This window comes from Primulina eburnea, chromosome 13 (assembly GCF_022965805.1).
Source record: "Primulina eburnea isolate SZY01 chromosome 13, ASM2296580v1, whole genome shotgun sequence".
Classification (NCBI taxonomy): Eukaryota; Viridiplantae; Streptophyta; class Magnoliopsida; order Lamiales; family Gesneriaceae; genus Primulina; species Primulina eburnea.
This window is the reverse complement of record NC_133113.1, coordinates 3236731-3260329: the sequence shown is the minus strand read 5'-3', so window position 1 is coordinate 3260329 and position 23599 is coordinate 3236731. Positions and strand designations below refer to the sequence as shown.

The following is a 23599-nucleotide window of genomic DNA, read 5'->3' as shown; positions in this document are numbered from 1 at the left end:
TAAATAACTTATAATCTTTAAAATAATATTAGGTAATAAAAATACTAATTAAGAATTTGACAGTTTATAAAGTATTCAGAAAAAAAAAATGAGCCACCATTAATTATTTTTACTATTTTATTTTAAAATTTTAAAGGCCAAAATATCTTCACAAATAAATCCGAAAATAATTGCATCCATTTTCTTTCCCATAATTTAATGTATTTATTATTATTATTAAATATGAACACCTTTCAGTTTATTACCTTGTTTTCTCCAAACTAAGGATGACAACTTTCCCTGAAGGTTTGGGGCCCTGCAGGGAAAATCACGAAACGGGGATGGAGATCTCCGATTTTTTCGGGTTCGGAGATTTTTTTAAATCTCCGATGTAATTCGAGACGGATATGAGATTACTATCTCCATCCCTGAAATCCCCGAACCCGTTCCAAAAATAATATCAATAATAAAATAATAGTATTATTAATATTAATAATATATAGTATTATTAATATTAATAATATAATAATAATATTGTTTTTAAAAATATTAATAATCTTATTATTATTAATATTATCTCTAATAATAATAGATAATAATAAGTTTTGGTTTGAGAAAATCTCTAAATTCATCATCGTCTTGCCATATTAATATTTTTGAAACGGGAATGAGGGCGGAGATGAGAAATTGATCCCCGAAGTTACGGGTTTGGGGATTCCCCGAACCCGAAAAAGCGGGGTTTGGGCCGGGTACGGGGTGAGAATGAAATTCGGGGATGGATACGGGATGAGGATGGGGATGAAGATGGCAAACCCGCCCTCGCCTCGACTCATTGTCATCCCTAATCCAAACATGTTTTCTTTTATTTGTAAAATAAGGTCTTACACAATTAAAACTAACGATAAGATATACAATCTTATAACAAGTATAAAATAAATTTAGTCGAACAACTTCTTAATAAAATTGATACGGCTTACAAATTTTCAATATCTACATTTACTTAGGCAGTAGGTCTCTTGTGAGACGGTCTCACGAATTTTTATCTGTGAGACGGGTCAATCCTACCGATATTCACAATAAAAAATAATACTCTTATCATAAAAAGTAATATTTCTTATGGATGACCCAAATAAGAGATCTGTCTCACAAAATAAGACTCATGAGACTGTTTCACACAAATTTTTACCTTACTTAGGAGACGAGAGCAAAATATATATTGAAAATCTCCTATTTCAACACACAACTTTTTGCAAGAAACCAAAAACAACGTAGAAACATGAGCTAATACTACTTTTTGCTGACCAAATTCATCCTATTAAATTTCTTAACAAACACCAACCACTATTAAATATTTTAAGCCAAAACTTCAACTAAAAATATGTGTTCTGATTAAATGCCACAATCAACCCACAGCCCGAAGTTATCCAAGATTCCCCAAAATTGCTCCACCTCAATTTTAAAATGATTTACATTCTCCTATTTTATATATTTATAAAGATATATAAAATATTCTAAAGATATTGATGTGTAATATGAATGATAAAAATTTCTTAGAAATATATAATTTATATCGTGCAATTATTTTCTTAGGCTAACGTAATAGCCTGTAAATCATGCTAACTAAATTGAACAAGTCTTGTGAAATAATCTTGTCCGAGAAAATGTTAATAAGTTTGGATAATTGATTGTTGTATTTATTGGTTGTGTTAGATTGGAAGATAAATAATGAAATGGTTATTGATTGATAAAAAGTAGGATTGATACCATTAGCCATTGATTGTTTAGGTTAAATAATTGGATATGATATTGATATAAAGTATTGTTACTTATTTTAAAGTCCCAGATTGACTCTTGATTTCACTGTATTAACATGAATCTTTCCAATATGATTATGTTTTCACTCAAATATTTTTTTAGAAAATTTTCTGGAATTCACTCATCCCAAAATTATCCAATTCAAGCGTGTTTAAATTTGAAATTTTTAAGTGATGAACTCTTGAAAAAAAAATGCACATTCGATGATGTAATTAATACCAATCCACTTTAAACTCTAGTTGGTATAGTATTTGTTAATCACAATCCACTTTAAACATAAAATGGGATAAAATATACAGTGAAAATACATTAACAAAGCAAGTTTTTTTTTTCAGTGAGCTTATAAGATGTTACACTCTTTAAAATATTGTATAATTATTTAAAATAAATTTATTTAAATTACTTTAAGATTTCAAAGTAAGGTATTCGATATTTTATCAGCGGTTTAAAGAAAAATTGGGTTACCATTACTTAGTATTTATTTATTTTTTATATAGCCAAAATATTCCCTTAAAATTTAATGTATTCTCAAATATAATCCCCACCGCCACCGCACAAAATTCAGTTACACATAATCGCTGTCTAAATTGTCTAGAAGTACTTAGATAGGATGGATTGATGGTTTATCGTTTTGTTATAATAGTTTGGTTTATTAAAATATTGATCACCGATAAATTAAATAGAGTTTGATTTTCAAACCAAGTGGAAGATACTCAAAATAATCATTCGTAGAAACTGACTAAACATTTTGTGAAACGTTTAAAAAATATGAAAGTTGGATGACTAAAAACATCTTGGTTGATATGTTTTATCAAACACTTGATATGTATTATTTTGAGTATTTTGAATATCACATAAAATATTTCAAAAATGCATCTTAAAAAAAGATAGCAATATTTAAATGCAATAAATAAATATGTACAAATTTGTTTATGGATGTTCGTAGATTAACAACTCATACATCACCTTTTCTTCTCCTTAGAAAGATCCACTAGAAAACTTTGATTTACACAACTCCGGATACAAACTTATTTCAACTTAGGACTTTATCTCTTGTCTTATTGAAGCTCCAAATACACTCTAAATTGTAGGCCGCAATATCAAAATTCACATAATATTTAACATCTTTTATGCCAAGACTACAAACACAATCTTTAATGTCTTTGTATGAAGATTTACTCAATTAAACTTTGAAGCTAAAGTCTCGTGTATATGTGTGAGTTATTATGTGTGATGATTTAATCAATTACAATGTGCGTAACTTTCAAATGTATCATCACACATTGAGTTTGCTCTCATTCTAGTAATTTCTTCATGTAGGTTGCCTATGATTTTTCCCCCTTCCAAAAACTTATATTTGATCTTCAAGATATATTTATAAGCGCTAATAACGATATATATGTTAAATACAATAATATGACCGTTTGGAAATTTTTTGTATTTTTTCTGATATAAAAACAATCATTTCTGCCTTGTTGATTTTGTTTACTCAACTGGGCATTCAATTTAGCTCATTTGCTAAACTGAACTTGCTTAATTGAACCTTCTCAATTAGTCATTTAGTTTTGCTCTTCTGTTCAACTGACTAAACTAATGAGGTCTGCTGAAATCAGCAAAACTCGTATTTTAATCGTCATTTATCAGCATCTTACACTCCAATTCAGATTTTAACTTGTGAATATGATTTGTAAATCATTGTCTTAGCTTCTTAACACATACTGAATCATTTCATTTGGATTACCGAGCTGATCAGGCGGACCAAAATACCTCAGTTTGGTCTTGCAACCATCAGTTTGTCTGAATAACATCCGATTTAGCCCAACTAACGTCATACACAACTTGTCACAAATTGAAGTTTTTTTCATTTGGTTTTGAAGTTATGTCATTTGCATTACCGAGCTGTGTGATATCATCAAAAAACTGAAACTCGTCAGATTTTCAGTTTGGCTAAATTCGAGTTTCAGCTTCCAACTTGAACTAACAATTACACATTTGAGTAAACATGTTATAAATATAACAACAAATTTGGTTATCATCAAAATCAATATTGCTTATATTTCTCGACACAACTTATTTCCATTATGCTAATAATAATCACATTTTTATAATGAGCAAAAACTTGTGTGAGACGGTCTAACGGGTCGTATTTGTGAGACTGATATCTTATTTAGGTCACCCATGAAAAAGTATTAATTTTTATGCTAAGAGCATAACTTTTTATTGTGAATATGGGTTGGGCTGACCCGTCTCATAGATTATGATCCGTGAGACAGTCTCAAATGAGACTCAATCTTTGTAATGATGATGATCAAACAAGATTTATAATACCAAACCTTTTAATACTTCATACTTTATTATCTTACACAAAAATTTGTATAAACAGTGTCATATGTCATTTTTGTAAGACATATATTTTATTTGAGTTATCATTGCAAAAATATTAATTTTTATTATAAATATTAGTAGAGTTATTCTGTCTCACGGATCATTACAATTCATAAAATATAAAATATTATAAGTTTACTCAAATAATTTTAGCCAAACAATTAATTATATATCCAAATAACACCTAACTCCTAAACCAAAAGATTTTACATCCATCCAACGAACACCTAACGCCTAAAACCAAAAGAATTTATCAATTCGGGCTGGCCCAGAAATCGCTCCTCCAATCCAAGCCCGAAAACGTCAGCCGCCAAGAACATTAGACGACACAAAGAGTCAAATCAACGCCACACCCTCTCCACTCTCTACAAGAATCGGCCAAACTAACCCTTAATGATCTTCTTATTTCACACCCAACCTCCCATGGCGTTTCGCCTCAGAAAATTGCTGAATGAATCCGATGTTTCTGAAACCACAGCCCGATCATGCGAGCTATTCTGCGATCCCACAACAAACCGGCCGTCTGGAATATGCCCATCCAAATGTTTGAATTTATGCATCTCCAATTGTATTGATGTAAAATTTCTGTTCCCACCACCGCCGGAGTTCGCCGGTGGTTATAGCAGCCCGGACCATACCTCCAGGCTGTCTCTTTTTCTCGTCATCACCTTAGCCATCTTGGTCACCTGTTTCTTTCTCTTCTCTTGCTTCACCATCTACAAGTTCTTTAATCTGAACTGGCGCAGCTTGAGTAGGAGGAGACGGGGACCACCGCGGCGGGAGGAAGAAGAGCTGGGCCCGAATGATTTTCTCGATGCCGAACAAGGGCCCGTGGTGGATCATTACCTCTGGTATATCAGGACCGTGGGTCTCGAGCCATCTGTTATCAGCAAAATTGCGATTGTAAAGTATAAGAAAGGGGATGGCCTCGTTGAAGGCACGGATTGCGCTATTTGTTTGAATGAGTTTCAAGAAGACGAGACTCTTAGATTGTTGCCCAAGTGTAGTCACGCTTTTCATATTCCTTGCATCGATACTTGGCTGAATTCGCACACGAACTGCCCCGTTTGCCGGGCCGGAATTGTGAACAACGTAGCCGTAATACCATCAGAGGAACTGGTTGTTCAGAATTCCGGCCTGGCGGACGAAACTAGTCGGGCTGCATTTTCGGAGAGTGACAGGGAAGTCAGGAGAGGATCAGAGGATCAAGCTTACGAGCTGCGGATAAGGATTGGGGACGAGAACGAATCGCGGGATGCAATTGGATTGAAGTTAGATGATGCCAATGGTGGATTAGATGAGATTCAACCAAGAAGAAGATCAGTTTCGATGGATTCGTTATCAGCATCTATGATCAGTGATGCAATCTCCATTACCTTTCCGGCGCAATCTAACAGAGATTCGGCTCAAGAACTGGTTGAAACGAAAGAATCCGACATCAGGACAGCCGTGAGAAGAGAAGTATCCGATCGAAGATTGTTGACAGGCTCTTCCTCTATAACAAGATCAATTTCATGTAGTGCGAGATTATTTCTTTCAAGATACTCCTGCGGACCCCGGGATTCGGCCATTCGTCAATGAATTTTCGGATTGGATTTGTTCAGTATCTGATGTTTTAAGAAGTCTCAACAAGATGAGAGTTTTTTCACACAATGATTATATTATAATATGTATAGATAGAAATTGGGATGACAGATCAAAGGATAGGCCTCCCAAAAATTTGAATTATTGTCAAGTGTGTATGATACAAACAAAAAGTAAAAATCTTGAGATTGTTTTCATTAAAGTGTTGATATTCTCAACTTCTAAGCAAGAGCAATTTGTTCTCCCCCTATTATTTCTCTTCATTTGTTAATTTCTTCATTATTTTGGGTGTTCGTTTATTCTTTTTATTTTTAAAAATACCCCCATTGGGCTTGCTGTGACGAGACATTTTCGATCGGAAAAGTACAATACATGTAACATTACAAGAGTTGTTGGAAATTCGTGGCTGTACAAACAGCAAAATGCCATCTTTTGGCACAAACTATGCGGCTTACCTTGTGTTCAGTTTCAGGATTAAATCCAGAAGGTATGGATTCAAGCGCCTACCTGCCGAAACTTGTGTTAGAATCAAGGGGCTTGAGATGGACGAACGTAGAGTGTTTTTGGACCCAGATAGAGCACGAAGGGGAGAGCGCCTAGAAAGGCAGAAGATGTCGCGGAAACAGAGGACAACAACAGAGTTGTCGAAGTGGAGAGCGAAGGGTGGTGGATGGAAGTTGAGTTGGGACTTGGGAGAGTATTTCGTGACCGGAGGAGATGATGATACAGTCAGGGGCGGAGGTATATGTGGGGCTGGGTTGGGCTCCAGCCCCACCTAATTTTTTTTTTTTTGAAAATAATTATGTTTTATTTTAAAAAAAATTTTATTAGCCCCATTAATTTTTATTTATTTTTCATTTTTTGCTACATAGTTATCAAAAAAAAAAGAACAAACATGGTAAATGGTTGGAATAATAATAATAATATTACTAATAATAATAATAATAATAATATACAAAATAAAAAAATATATTTAACCTTACGTCCTAAGACTCCTAACCCCTCAATTCCCAAATCCCATTCTCGGTTCTCCTATTCACTCACGCCTCCAAGCTCCAGTGCCCAGTGGTCTAATAATCCAGTCTCAGGTTCCACTCTCGATTCTCAAGGGCCAACCAACACAAGAAAGGTATTTATCAATTCTCAAATCCAAATTTCCTGTTTTTTTAAATCTGATTGTGAGGTGGGAGTTTTGAAAATATTTAATCTACTGGATGGATGTTTTTTGTAGTCAAGAGTAAGCTCTCCCTGTTTGTAGTGATTATGAAGGGAATAAAAAGCTTAGATTGTAATATTGAGGTACCCTTTTGTTCTTGTTGTTGACACAAATGGTTCCATTTGCATCCCTTTATGTGATTATATAGTTAAAAATGAGTTTAGTCCTTGCTTATTTGAAACAATGTAATTCTCAATATTACAATTTTAGCATACACAATTCTCTCGGACACAGGGCCGATTTAATATACTACTACTTATTCTAAAAATAATAATAATAATAATAATAATAATACATGTCATTTAGAAAAAAAATTAAAAAATATATAATTTTTATGAAGAAGCTTCTCTACCCAGATTCCCACATGGTTTTTACTTTTGGAGTACATGTATACTTAGTTGTGAAGTTATTGTTTTCTGTAGCAACTTGTGAAGTTAAAATATCACGATTCAGTGGCAACTTGTGAAGTTAATGTTTTCTGAGTTCATTTTTATTATGGTGTAGACGGTACCAAGGAGAAAAGAAACTCAAGAATGAAGAAAAGGAAAACCATCGACTCATTTTTTAAACAAAAAGAGCAGACATCGGTAAGTCAAGACCATTCTCCATCCAATATTGATGTCTCAAATCCCAGTGATCAACAGCTTAACAAATCTCCTAGAATTGATGTTGATGTGAGTTCTCTTGAACCTGATCCGGCATTACGTACTCCGATATGGAAATATCCTGTTAATCAAATGGATGAAATTAGAAGAGCTTATATCAAGATGGGGCCATATCAACCAATTAAGAAAGAGTATCCACCAACCAAATTTGGAAGTCAAAATCGACGATTCCAAAGTCACTGGTTTAAAAAATTTACTTGGTTAGAGTACTCTCCTTCGAAATATGCTGCATTTTGTTTTCCGTGCTTCTTGTTTGAACATAAGCATCCTCGTAATCCTGCATTTACAATGGATGGATTCAAATATTGGAAGCGAGTTAATGATGGCGATAGATGTGCATTTTTTATGCATATAGGATGCAGTACTTCACCACATAACAATGCTGTGGAATATCTTGATAATTTGATGAATATACCTCGTCATATTGACAAAGTGATAAATGCACAATCTTCAGAAGAAAAGCAGAAGAACAGATTGCGGCTAACAGCAACTATTGAAAGCGTTAGATGGCTCACTTTGCAAGTATGCGCATTTAGAGGGCATGATGAATCTCCATCTTCTAATAATCGTGGAAATTTTATCGAGATGATAAATTTTATAGGAAAAATGAATAAAAGTATTGGGGACATCGTCTTAGAGAAAGCTCCTAAGAATGCAAAGTATACTTCACCAGATATTCAGAAAGATGTCTTGAATATCATTTCCAACCAATTGAGAGCCAAGATCCGTAAAGAAATTGGAGATGCAAAATTCTGCATTTTAGTTGATGAAGCGAGAGATGCATCTAACAAGGAGCAGATGGCTATTGTATTAAGATTTGTGGATACTGAAGGCTTTTTACGTGAGCGGTTTTTTGCCATTGTACACGTGACAGATACAACTGCTGCAACACTTAAGAAAGAAATATCTGATGCACTTGGTCATTATGACTTGCATATCCACAACATGCGTGGACAGAGATATGATGGTGCTAGCAATATACGCGGTTCTTGGAATGGATTGCACGCTCTTTTCTTGAAAGATTGCTCTACTGTATCATACAGTAGAGTTGAGTTTGTTGGAGGTGAAGATACTTAAACTGGAGATTGAAGAAATTCAACCCATGCAGTATTTTTTTAAAAAAATAAATAAATAACCGAGACTTCTAACCCTTTTCCTTAACGCTTGTGACTATTCCTAAAGAAGATCGCACTTGACAATTAGAGATGTTAAAATCAGATATGATCGACAACTTGACATGGTTCAACCCGAAAAAAAATCATGTTTGATTTGGGGTTCTCGGGTTGGATCGAGTTGGACCCGATAGCTGACCCGAAAAAATGATCGAGTAGGTTGGGTTCGGGTTGACCTGAGTTGACCCGAAAATGTTAATTTTTTTTAGAAAATATAATTAATAAATATTGCCTACATTTTATATATTTATTGTTTATTTGATTTAGTAAATATATTTTATTTTTCTACAATTAGATTTTTTCAAATTTAAATCTGATATATAAGTGAGATTTTTTTATTATGTGTTTAAATTAAAATATTATTATTATTATTATTATTATTATTATTATTATTATTATTATTATTTTGAATTTTATTTTAAGGAAAATCAAAATCGAGTTAATAGGGTTGATCGAGTTGATTCGAGTTCGAGTTCGAATACGGGTTTGACAATTTTTGAATAGTACTATTGCTCAATTCGACCCAACCTACCCGAATTGACACTCTTACAATTAACCGTCACAATATTTTTTATTTACAAGAAATGACATTTGAATTACGGTATGATTTTAAATTAATGATAGGTGCAAAGCATACACGAAATGAGAATGATCACTAGGCAAACTTTGTGCCACAGATTTGCTCAAGAGTCAAGAAAGTATTGACATGGAATTGAACGTATGATCGATCGATCATGAATATACATACTCTACCAATTTGTTGGACATCTCCTCAAAGATCAAACCGAATATGTTGATGTTATGGCTTTTAAGCGCAAAGCTATTTCTCTATGCTTCTTGTCCTCTTTTCTTTTGGTGTTTTTCTTTGTTTTTGATGCAAAAATATATTTTATGAGTTCCACGAATGATCCACGTGAAAAGGAGCAGCTACGCACTTAGCGAAGAATTCCTTCAAAAGCATGAAAGAATTGTAGGTTTGCATGCGGCCGACCGAGACATTCATGTTTGCCCACGGAATTCACGACCTTAATCCATGCCACGTGAGTCATATTTGATGCTACATAAATTATTTATCAAGAAATTTAGACACACCAATTATTCAGTCATTATTTCAAATTACGTTCTCTTGCACTGCTTTCAATTCCTCTTCGGCTCAACATTCAAGCTATGAACAAAGCAACTTTACAATTGCAAGAATCCTTCAAACACAATGAAAATCCGCTACCCAAATCTAAGCACAAAGCGTCGCGAAGACGCTCCTTAATCTATCTTGCTGCCTCATTCGCCGCGTTCTTCGGTTTTTTCCAAATCAGGTGGCTACAAACGTTGCCTAGTTTCATGTACCAGTGGCAAGAACCTGCCTCGAACTCGATTCTTTCGGATGTCCAGGAGTGTGAACAAGCACTGAAATCTTTGTCGGCCAAGCTCCGCGAGTCAGTCACGTTTCTCCCGTTGAAGGACTTGCGTTTCGCAAGTTCGGCTACGAAAGGAAACACATGGTTTATGAGTTCTTTGCATGATACACGTGAAGAAGGCGAGGTTCAATACCAGCACTTCCCTTCCAAATCGTCGAGAGGTAAGGTTTTATGCCTAAAGGGACGTAACAAGCACGATGGATCGTGGAATTCGTACGCGCTTGCTTGGCCGGAAGCCTTGCCTCAGAATGCCACACTAATGAAAGAGATCACCTTCGTGTCATACAACCATTATGACTACTCTAACATATGGCACGGTTTATCTGCGCTAATGCCGTTTGTAGCGTGGCACATCAATCACCAATGCACGGTTCGACCTAGACGATGGATTTTGTACCATTGGGGTGAACTAAGGACTGATATGGCACCATGGTTGAGAACCCTTTTGGCAGCCACGTTCAATACACGAATTTATATCGAAACTTTTGATGGAAACGAATTTGATGGCAATGATACTGCTCCAGCTTGTCTCGAGGAAGCTGTTGTTATGAGGCACAATGAAGGTGGGATGTCAAGAGAGAAGAGAATGGAAGTGTATGATCTAATGAGATGCAACTCTAGGATGTATTGCAGTGTCAGCTCGGAGGGGATTCCGTCTCGCACAATCGGGGTGACTATGTTTATGAGGAATGGAGCTAGATCATTCAAGAATTCATCGGCAGTCATCCGCATATTCGGAAAGGAGTGCAAGAAGGTGGAGGGCTGCAGGTTGATGGTGGCTTATTCAGATAACCTTACCTTCTGTGAGCAAGTGAGAATTCGACTAATTCCATTTTAGTTAATTTCAATGTTCTTTTTTTTTCTCTCTCGATGATCCCTCTTTACAATATTTTCGAACTATGGCTACTAGATAGATTTTTGGGTTGAAAAAAAAAGTAAAGAACTGATAAAAGTCTCATAATTTCTTCGTCCGTGCCTCGCATCGTGCCATGACGGATTCAAATTCGCTCCTACGTATGTATAAGCATCGAGGTAGCTCTTTTTTACAGGTGAAAGTGATGAGCTCAACTGATATTCTAATATCTCCACATGGAGCTCAACTGTCTAACATGATACTAATGGATAGAAACAGCAGTGTGATGGAGTTTTTCCCTAAGGGGTGGCTGGAACTAGCTGGAATGGGGCAATTCGTGTACCACTGGCTAGCTAGTTGGTCTGGAATGAAACACGAGGGGGCGTGGCGGGACTCGGTAGGAGATCGATGCCCGTATCCCGAGGATGATCGTCGTTGCATGTCGTTGTTCAAGAACAGCAGGATTGGTCATAATGAGAGCTATTTCTCCGAGTGGGCTAGATATGTGCTTAATGAGGTGAAATTGAGGAAGACACGATCACAAGGTTCAATCAATGGTACAAATCATGCTTCGAATGTTTGTGGTTGCAGCTGATTCTAATGTTACCTTACCCTATTGATTCTTGAATTCAAAAATATATACTTCAAAAACAAATTTCATCACATGTTGGTTGGTAGTTTCTATCCAAAGATATTTGAACCGATGATTTTAATTACTAATTTTCCAAATCGAATAAACTCGACCCAAAATAATCGACAATTTCAGTAGAAAAACGAATCGACCCGAAGTAATACTCTTATGAGACAGTATCACAAATCTTTATCTGTGAGACGGGTCAATCCTACCGATATTCACAATAAAAAGTATATACTCTTAGCATAAAAAGTAATATTTTTTCATGGATTACTCAAATAAGAGATCCGTCTCACAAAATACGACCCGTGAGACCGTCTCACACATGTTTTTGCCATTATGGAAACGGTGAAGAATGAAACAATGTAAAACAATTATTTATTTATCCAAACAAATATTCACAATAACGAAAAACGTTAGCTATATCATCTCCTCGAAAATCCCATCCAGAAAATTATATTCATAAAACAAAAAATTTATGTAATGGTTGTGTTATTATTTTTTTTTGAATAAGGAAACTTTGATTAATCAGAGTAAATCTTGCTGTAACAAAGAGCAAATAAAGTAAGGGTGATTACTATATCACACTTAGACCCCAGACTTAGAACCGGAATCTCGAGCATGTTGCTTGACCGATGATTCTGGTTGAGAAACTAGCAATTGCACTAGGTTAAATAATAATACAGTGGGATGGAGTTCAAGTCGTTCCGACATATACTATTATTGAATTACTATTATATATCAATTATTTAATTTAATCTATACTTAAAAAAAGTGATTTTTGTGAATAATTAGACTAATTAAATTGTTCTAAAGAAAATAACACAATTCAATTAAATAACATATTAAGCTTATGAATCAAATAAAATGATCGGGAACACATAACGGTATCAAACATCAATTATTGCCACGTATTGAATTTGATCACGCAATAATTATTCTAAAGTCAACATGAAATTATCTGTCTTAATTATTAATCTATTTCCAGAATTAATAATCATATCTTTATTTAACGGTCCAACTATTTTTAATTGAATTTAAATAAATAAAAACGTATTCAACAACTATGAAATTTCATCTCTTTACCTCAAATCGTACAGTGCAATTGAATATAATTTTTAGTCGCTTTAACCATGTGGTGATCAATATTTTTGAAGCCATTTTCAATCTATTTTCTTTCAAATCAAGATCAAATAATAAACATACAATTAATTGACCAGATTAAATGCAATCAATCAATAATATAATATAAGCCAAAACTCTAAACAATCCAATATGCAAACAACAATCACAAGTTTGGCACTATGTGATCTCAGTTATGAGACGACTACTCCATAAATCAAAACTAGATAAAAATATAATGTTTGAATTCATGAAATTAAAGAAATAAAAATAAAAAAAATAAAAAGAAATCTCAACTATGGCGTGAATCTTGCTAGTCCAATGGTCTTCTACCCCTTGTTTTTCACGTCTTGATAATGAAAAGTCCTTTGAGATTGTAGTTTTTTCGTGTATATAAAAGAGAAAAGATAGAGAAAAATTAAATTCAAAAATAAATCTCATCCTTCTAGACAAAAACTTGTGTGAGACGGTCTCACGGGTCATATTTGTGAGACGGATCTTTTATTTGGGTCATCCATGAAAAAGTATTACTTTTTATGCTAAGAGTATTACTTTTTATTGTGAATATGGGTAGGGTTGACCCGTCTCACGGATTAAGATCCGTGAGACGGTCTCACATGAGACTAACTCCATCCTTCTATGATAGGATGTAGTCTATCAGTAAGGAAGGTTTCATAAAAACTATATCAAATCTTTCATATCTTGATATCTTAAAAGTTTTTTCTTTCTCTAAAGGCAAAAACTAATATGAGACGGTCTCACAGATTGTATTTTGTGAGACAGATCTCTTCTTTGGGTCATCCAAGAAAAAGTTATATTTTTTATGTTAAGTTTTTATTATGAATATTGCTAGAGTTGACCCGTCTCATAGATAAATATTCCTGAGACCGTCTCACAAGAGACCTGCTCTTCTCCAAAATATTCAACAAATCAAATACCACAATTAAGATTTTTAAATATGATATTGTTATCATTAAATTCCAATTCCTTCATGTAGTTACAAGACAAAAGTGAAACTGACACAAGGCGTGTCACGTCTTGTTCTAGGACCGCTTCTATTTTTGTCCTTCCTTCATCCAGAAGACAACTTTAAATGTTATAAAAATCACATTTCTAGCTCAAATTTGTTCCAAGATCATAAAACTCCATCGATCTTATCTTATATATTCTTGGATGATTGGAAAAACTCTACATCATTATTTCCTTCATTATCGGGAATCCTTCCTACTTGGTTTTAAATTTTTTGACCTTATCTCCAAAATTAAATTTGTATACTTTTTGGTCAAACCTACAAACAATAAAAAAAAAAAATGACAGTTTAAGCGTAAATCTGAAATAAAAAAATGCCAGATAACCATGGATACGAGTCCTAAAAGAGATATATATGATTCGTTTTTATCATGCTCATGGACGGCACAATTTCCAGACCTCCTAATAAAAAGAAAAGACACATTCGACAATTCTTGAAGGCTAGAAATACAATCAATTGTCACGTCTTTTAGATATGTATTATCCACTAAACGAACTCTGATTGCTTGAATTGCCACCAAAGCATCTGATTCAAGGATAATATTCACATTCTTGAAATATTTCTTAATCCAGCCAAGTGTTTCTCTAAAAATCAATGCCTCCGCCAATACCGATTGGGAGAGGTCGTCAAGCGGTCCGCATATGCCCTTCACAAAGCCGACGTCAGAGTTTAAATGTTTGAACTTGATAATAATCAAGACTCACACCATTTCGAATTCATATAAGAGAGATATGCTCGAACAACTAGCACTGCTCATATGTAGATGTTTGATTTATCCGCGACTTCCGGGTGAATATTGCGGCATTCGGTTATCATTGATAATTTCCAAACTAACCCGACTGTCCTTAAATATTACGTCTAGATAATTGAGTTGGATTTCGAACCATTTTTGGTATCTGGTTATTTGAATAAACGGTTTGTGATAAATGAGAAAAATGTCAGAGCTAGTCAAGTATAGCTGTTTATTGTATTTGTGACTTTCAACTTGATCTTGAAACTATTATTTTGCTTAGATAACATCCGAACTAGTCCAACTTATATGAAGTATGACTTGTAGAAAATTGAGTTTTATGTTCACCACTGGACATTTAGATCGCTGAACTATGAGATATCATTGAAATACTGAAGTTCGCCAGAGTCTAGCTGTTTGCAAAATTCGAGTTTCAACTTCCAACTTGAGGTAGCAACTTCATGCTTGAGTAAATATGTTATAAACACAATAACAAATTGTGTTATCATCAAAATCAAGATTGTTAGTATTTCCGCAACCTAACAATAAATTAGATGTGATTTTTAATTTTAAATCCATATCTCAAATCAATTTTTTTTTTTTTTTGCTCAAAATTAAGATAAACAATCTGAAATAATTCTTTTTAAATTTTTATTTTAAAAAATGGACATTCCTTGTTTTTGTTATCACATTTAAAGAGGGGAAGTTGGTGAAAAATCTCCAATCAAAACATTTCTTTGGGTTCACTCCCTGCCCACAAAATTGTGGTACTATGTCATACAAAATATGGTACACTTCATGTAGAAATGTGGTACATTTCATGTGAAAATGTGGTACTAAAAAAGTATCCAAGGATTGAACATAAAAAAAATCGACGGCGGGAGACCGGCCAATGTCCCGCATTTAAAGATCATCATTAGACAACCCCGTATCACATCAAACTTCAACTAGATAAGCATTCAAATTATTGGGCCATTGATTTGGTCAATTAAATAATATTTCAATTGGTCTCTCCGAATACTAAGGTGGGTCTTTTCAATAATTCTTTTCTGGTCAAGTGTGGGCCTTTTATATACTTAATGATCTTTTAATAATTGAGCCTAACATATATTATATCAAAAATATAGAAAAGTAAAACAATTTTAGAAACCAAAGAACTGGTCAGACCAAGAGTTGAAATAATAAAGTTAAAATTTTAAAAAATACAAAATATTTTTCGGCATAAAAAGATATATATCGCTATCGTATCGAAATCTCGGTATAATTAAATAATTCGGTACAATCAGTATACTAATTATAAATAATTTTCGGGACGTTATCAGTATAAATATTTTAATTTAACGATTTTTTTACTTGGGATATTATTACTATTTAACCTAATAAATGAGTACAATTTTTATAATATGAGACGACAACCAAAATTTGGTAGATCTATAAAAAAAAATTAATGTAAAATACAATCATATTAGAGCAAAAATTTCAATATTTAATTGTGTAATTTGTGTTTTTATTTTTTAAGTTTTTATAATAAAAATAAGAAAGATATTTTGGGAAAGAAGATTTTGTGTTTAATGGAATACCAAAGTTAGTTACTCTAACGTATTTCATCGCTAAAAATATAATCATTTTAGCAATTACTTCTTTACTTCCGTCGTTTTAAATTGGATTTTTTCACAGAAATTCAAGTAAATTAAAATTTTCTTCTAAATAAAATACATTTATAACCCTTAAAATTAAGTAAAAAAATTATACAAAAGTTTATCAAATTTAAATGATTAAATAAAATATATATTTAAATATTCAGCGTGGCTTTTAATAAGAATGCAATGAATAAGGTGGAGATTAATTGAGATAGCGATGCTCATATTTTAATCATTCTAACCATATATTCCGTCCATCCGAACACAATTAATGGAGCCAATGGCCAAAGCATCGGTTCAGATAGAGAAATTATTATTTTAAATAATTTTATTAAATATTACTTTTAACAGAATAATTTTCTCATATATAGAGAAATAATTTTTATTTTTGTGTATAATAGTAAAATAAAAAAATAAATTGTTAATTTTATAGAGGAAGCCATAAGCTGATGTTGAAAATATAAACTTTTTGAGATCTGACTTATAAAAGATCATGTATCCGAACAATAATCTAAAAATGGTTCTATGCGAACAACTCTATTTTTAGTGAAAAAAAAAATCTTTTATATACTTTTTGTTTTTATTAATCGATCAGCGAATGAGTTCTTTTAGTTAAGGACATCGTTTTTTTAACTGGTCTTGTAGGAAGAATCACTCCTTCTATTGCTTTGATTTCTCAAATATTCTTGATTTGGTTTAATGAAATTCCAATGTTTAACTAGAAAAAGAAAGTGATATCTATGTAATTTGATCAAATCTAGTGTTCGATTATTTTTACCAGAGTTGGATAGTTTGGTAATATAGGTCCATCAAGTATTAGGTTACCTGCAATAAATTTATGGCAAAAACTTGTGTGAAACGGTCTCACGGGTATTATTTGTGAGACAGATCTTTTATTTGGGTCACCCATGAAAAAGTATCACTTTTTATGCTAAGAGTATTACTTTTAATGTGAATATGGGTAGGGTTGACCCGTCTCACAGATTATGATCCGTGAGACGGTCTCACATGAGACTCACTCTAAATTTATTATCCTGAAATTATTTTTTTTTTTGAATTGAAATTAATTACTTTTGAAACATAGCGTTCAATATTTATTTTTGTAAATGTATTTTTTTGGGAAAGAATATACATTTCCACGTTATTTTCTATGGTAAAAAGATCAACTTGCCTTCACACCCATCCTCGAGACCATTATTTATAGGGGCGAAAAGATAAAGGGTAATTTAGAGAAAAATACATCTGTCAATGATTTTTTTAAGATTCAGTACCCATGAGATTTTTTTTGTAATTTAATATCTGACAATAGAAAAACTTAGTTTTTAGTACATGTTTAATATATTTTTACCTTTTTACCCTTTATAATTAATAAAAAATTATATAAATTCTTATTTTTTGTTGGTATCTTCTATTTCCACTCATCATTCCCGATGCATTTGAATGACATGTACATTGAATTAAAATAATTTTTTATTTAAAAAAAAAAATTCACAGCTAAACATTGAACTTTTTGAAATACTTAGTTTTACTTGCGAAATACTTAATTTCAATTTTAAAATACTTGATTTAGTAAATAACATACTCAAAATGTGTATTAACATACTGGATATTCGAATATGCAACGCAAGTTCACCAAGTGCTCGTATTTCCATCCAAGATCCATTTTATGACATGTTAATTTCATTTAATTATTTTTTTATCTTAAAGAACAAAAACAAATTCGCAACTAAGCATTGAAATTTTTCAAGTAATTAGTTTTACTTGCGAAATACCTAATTTTAAATTTAAAATACTTGATTTGGTAAATGAGATACTCAGAATGAGTATTAAAATACTGGATATTCGAATATGCAACGCAAGTTCACCAAGTGCTCGTATTTCCATCCAAGATCCATTTAGATGACTTGTTCATTTCATTTAATTTTTTATTTTAAAAAAAACAAGTTCGCAACTAAGCATTGAAAATTTCAAGTACTTACTTTTACTTGCGAAATACCTAATTTCAGTTTTAAAGTACTTGATTTGGTAAATAAGATATTTAGAATGAGTATTAAAATACTGAATATTAGAATATACAACGTAAGTCACCAAATGCTCGCATTTCCATCCAAGATGCATTTGGATGACATGTTCATTTAATTTAATTATTTTTTTATTGTTAAAAAACAAATTTATAACTAAGAATTGAACTTTTTCAAGTACTTAGTTTTATTTGCGAAATACCTAATTTCAATTTAAAAATACTTGATTTGGTAAATGAAATACTCAGAATGAGTATTAAAATACTGGATATTCGAATATGCAACGTAAGTTCACCAAGTGCTCGTATTTTCATCCGAGATGCATTTGGATGACATGTTCATTTTATTTAATTATTTTCTTTAGTTAAAAACAAAAAAAAATAAATTCACAACTAAGCGTAGAACATTTTGAAGTACTTACTTTTATTTGCGAAATACCAAATTTCAATTTTAAAATATTTGATTTTGTAAATAAGATACTCAGAATGGACATTAAAATACTTGATATTCGAATATACAACGTAAGTTCACCAAGTGCTCGCATTTCTATCCAAGATACATTTGGATGAGATGTTAATTTCATTTAATTGTTTTTTATTGTTAAAAAAAATAAATTCGCAAATAAACATTAAACATTTTCAAGTACTTAATTTTACTTGCGAAATACCTAATTTCAGTTTTAAAATACTTAATTTGGTAAATGAGATACTCATAATGAGTATTAAAATACTGGATATTCGAATATGCAATGTAAGTTACCAAGTGCTCGCGTTTCTATCCAAGATGCATTTGGATGACATGTTCAAGGACTTTTTAGCAGCCACAAAGCTTTGAAAGAGAAAAATGGGCTTGGAGTGAAGATTTGGAGATTTCCGGACAATGTTCTTCGAGAGAATAACCCGTAATAAGAATGAGTAGCATAATCCGTGGATTTACAATTTACATAGAAATATGAAGTCGGATACACGTCGATACTCATAGTCTAGTAGGTCGAAAGCTATGAGATTTAATCAAACGACATGCAATTCATCCTTGATAAATAATTAAAGAGATTTTAATTACTTCACTGATTTGAATTGGTTTGACATAGCTTGAGAGGGCATGTTCTATTGGATAAGAAAACTCGTCGAAAGCATAGATCATTGTCGAACGAATTAAGTATATTAACGAGAGGTAGGTGAACCGATCTTCTCAAAAAACTCCATTTCTCATTGAACTTTAATCAATCATTTTAGCTTATTTATTTCATCATTTAATCCTTGAACCATTTCATTGATTTTTTTTTTAATAATTGTAGTAGTATACAATCATCTGAAGTGTCGCTGCTAAAAATTGAAGAACTGAGAATAATAATTGAGAAATACAGTCCTTAGAAGAACGATACTCGTACTCTTGTATACTATATTATTACTTGACATCGTGCACTTGCGATTATATCGAGCTTGAATATTATTAATTTTTACTAAGAATTTTACAATAAAAGTTTTGCTCGATCACTAAGTATGGAACATTTTGAAGTACTTACTTTTACTTGCGAAGTACCTAATTTTACTTTTAAAATACTTGATTTGATAAATTAGATACTCATAATATGTGATAGAATACTGGATATTCGAATATGCAACGTAAATTCAGTCATGGTTGGTTTTCCAACTAAGATTTATTTGAATACTTATTCATGTCATTTAAAGAAATGAACACAGTTCATTACTGTTCGTGGAGTAAGAGTAAGTTGTTTGTAGATCAAAATAAAACTTACTTTTAACAAAAATATAATAGCATACTTGTTCCGGAGTAAAAGTAAGTTCTTTCTTTGTATACCGAAATAAATTGTTATTTTTATTTCATGAGGAGTGATGAACAATGTATTTGTTAAAATTTCAATTGCATTGAAATTGCATCATAATGCAATTAGAAATATTCAGTATTTTATTACCTATTTTGAGTTTCTCATTTATGAAATCAAATATTTTGAAACTGAAATTAGGTACTTATCGAGTAAACTAAGTACTTTAAAAGTTTCATGCTTAGTTGGGAATTTGATTTTTTTTTAACAAAATAGACATCACATGAGAATAATATGTCGTCCAAATGCATCTTCCAAAGAAAGACCAATATTTGGTGAACTTACGTTGCATATTCGAATATCCAGTATTTTAATACCTATTCTGAGTATCTCATTTACCAAATCAAGTATTTTAAAATTGAAATTAGGTGTTTCGCAAGTAAAACTAAGTACTTGAAAATGTTCAATGTTTAGTTACGAATTTGTTTTTTTTTTTAACAATAAAAAAATAATTAAATGAAATGAACATATCATCCAAATGCATCTTGGATGGAAATGCGAGAATTTGGTGAACTTGCGTTGCATATTCTAATATCCTGTATTTTAATACTAATTCTGAGTATTTCATTTACCAAATCAAGTATTTTAAAATTGAAATTAGGTATTTCGCAAGTAAAACCAAGTACTTCAAAAAGTTCAATGTTTAATTGTGAATTTAAAAATAAAAAATATTTAAATGAAATGTACATGTCATCCAAATACATCTTGGATGGAAATGCGAGCACTTGGTGAACTTATATTGCCGACTAGAATATCCAGTATTTTATTAACTTTTATGAGTATCTCAATTACCAAATCAAGTATTTTAAAACTGAAAGTAAGTATTTCGCAAGTAAAATCAAGTACTTGAAAAAGTTCAATGCTTAGTTGCGAATCTGTTATTTTAAAAATAAAAAAATAATTAAATGAAATGAACAAGTCATCCAAATGGATCTTGGATGGAAATACGAGCACTTGATGAACTTGCGTTGCATATTCGAATATCCAGTATTTTAATACTCATTCTGAGTATCTCATTTACCAATGAAATATTTTAAATCTAAAATTAGTTATTTCGCAAGTAAAACTAATTACTTAAAAAAGTTCAATATTTAGTTGCGAATTTGTTTTTTAAAAATAAAAAAATAATTAAACGAAATGAACATGGCATCCAAATGGATCTTGAATGGAAATACGAGCAATTGGTGAACTTGCGTTGCATATTCGAATATCCAGTATTTTAATACACATTCTGAATATGTTATTTACTAAATCGGGTATTTTAAAATTTAAATTAAGTATTTCGCAAGTAAAACTAAGTATTTCAAAAATTTCAATGTTTAGCTGTGAAATTGTTTTTTTTAAATAAAAAATTATTTTAATTCAATGTACCTGTCATTCAAATACATCGGGAATGATGAGTGGAAATAGAAGATACCAACAAAAAATAAGGATTTATATAATTTTTTATTAATTAAAAGGGTAAAAAGGTAAAAATACATGAAACATGTACTAAAAACTAAGTTTGTCTATTGCCAGGTATTAAAATACAAAAAAAATCTCTTGGGTACTGAATCTTAAAAAAATCATTGACATGTGCATTTTTCTCCAAATTACCGAAAGATAAACTGTAATTTATAATTTAATCATAGTCTCGAATAAATAAAAACAAAATTTGGTGTGAGACAGTCTCATTGATCGTATTTTGTGAGACATATATCTTATTTGGGTCATCTATGAAAAAAATATTACTTTTTATGTTAAGATCGTTACTTTTTATTGTGAATATCGGTAGGGATGATCCATCTCACGGATAAAGATTCGTGAGATCGTCTCAAGACCTACTCATAAATAAATCAAACATATTATTATTATTTATTTATCATTTTCCCACGTCATATCCAATCGGTTATCCACATATATTATTATACCAATCATAGTACATATAACAATAAAATAAAGTTTTTATAGAAAAGAAATAGGAAGGGTTTCGATCATCTAATTAATAAAACTTCATTTTAGTGCAATAAATTGACTCTTTTTTTCGTTTTTCCGAAATGCTCACATTTCCTGCGTGATTCAGCGATAAAAAAAAAAATTGGAACTAAATGTGCAAAAAAATTAAATTTATTAGACTAAAATCAAGTTTTGACTAATTAAATAGCAAAAAATCTGCATAGACGAGCTATCCATATTAATTTTAGAATTTGCTCCCAGTCTAAGAAATCAAACGTTTTATCACTATATCAAAAGTTTTAGCTATTAGTCAAAGGCAGAGCAGAGTGTACCTACATGAGTTCTAATAAGTCGGATTGTTAAGTTCTTGAATATAGAGAAACGTATGTCTATCCGTTAAGATCTGACATTACTTTTTTACGGTCCACTTAGCCAATGAACATCATCAAATGACACAACGTCAGTAGCTTGATACACCAAAACTTCTCAACAATTATTATTATTCTCACTCATACATGCTTCACCCAACACTGATTGAAAGCGACTTTCCGATGTTGTGATGATTTATTGTTTGAAATTATGCAAGATTCATTGCGTGCAATGAATCTTGTATAAGTATAATTATAATTTATATATCTGTCCCATTCATAATAAAAATATGTCCCCTCCACCATGAAATCTGAGCTTTTACTGCACTTTTTTAGTAATATTTTTCTTTACATTTTGTGCAATGGCATTCACGTGGAAGCAAATCTCAAAATACTGACATGCAATATGACCTTGGATACTGAGGGAAGTATGGTCGGAACTTCATGCTCTGAGATTTTAAATCAGAATAGGTATTTTGTGAGAAAGTCTCACGAATTTTTATCCGTGAGATAGGTTAATTTTACCGATATTCATAATAAAAATTAATAATCTTAACATAAAAATTAATACTTTTTCATGAACTGCTAAATAAGAGACATGTCTCACAAAAGAGTAGGTTTCATGTGAGACCGTCTCACAGATTTTAATCTTTGAGACGGGTCAACCCTACCCATATTCACAATAAAAAGTGATACTCTTAACATAAAAAATAATACTTTTTCATGGATAACCTAAATAAGAGATCCGTCTCACGAATACGATCCGTGAGACCGTCTCACACAAGTTTTTGCCTCACAAAATACGACCCATGAGACCGTCTCATACAAGTTTTTGCCTTTAAATTATGAGAATATTGAAGATGATTTATATTTTTGAGATTTAGTATTTATTATTTTTGTCTCACAAAATATGACCCATAAGACCGTCTCATAGAACGAATTCGGGTTTATTTTAAGGAGACACATAATATCTAACTAACTTTTGGTGATATAATTTTGTTTTTGGATTTGACTCTTTAAAAAATGATTGTTTTAATTATTAAATTATCATTTATTTGTATTTTATTTAGTATAATAGAGTGTGTTTAAATTTCCATGTCTCATAATTACCCCCAAAAAAAATTCATCTTATTAAATCTGTGTCATATTTAATTTTGAAAATATCATAAACTAAATCAATCTTGAGAAA

General features: G+C 31.8%; 2 protein-coding genes across 2 annotated transcripts; both read left to right on the top strand.

Annotated features, from left to right (window-relative positions):
* Positions 1 to 4354: 4354 nt before the first annotated feature.
* LOC140810169 (uncharacterized) lies at positions 4355 to 6020 on the top strand. Its single transcript, XM_073168031.1, has one exon. The coding sequence runs from the start codon at positions 4573 to 4575 to the stop codon at positions 5758 to 5760; it is 1188 nt and encodes a 395-aa protein (XP_073024132.1). The 5' UTR covers positions 4355 to 4572; the 3' UTR covers positions 5761 to 6020.
* Positions 6021 to 9942: 3922 nt separating this feature from the next.
* LOC140810311 (uncharacterized) lies at positions 9943 to 11699 on the top strand. The gene is made up of 2 exons (XM_073168184.1): positions 9943 to 11042; positions 11281 to 11699. The coding sequence occupies exons 1-2, from the start codon at positions 9984 to 9986 to the stop codon at positions 11677 to 11679; spliced, it is 1458 nt and encodes a 485-aa protein (XP_073024285.1). The 5' UTR covers positions 9943 to 9983; the 3' UTR covers positions 11680 to 11699.
* Positions 11700 to 23599: the final 11900 nt, after the last annotated feature.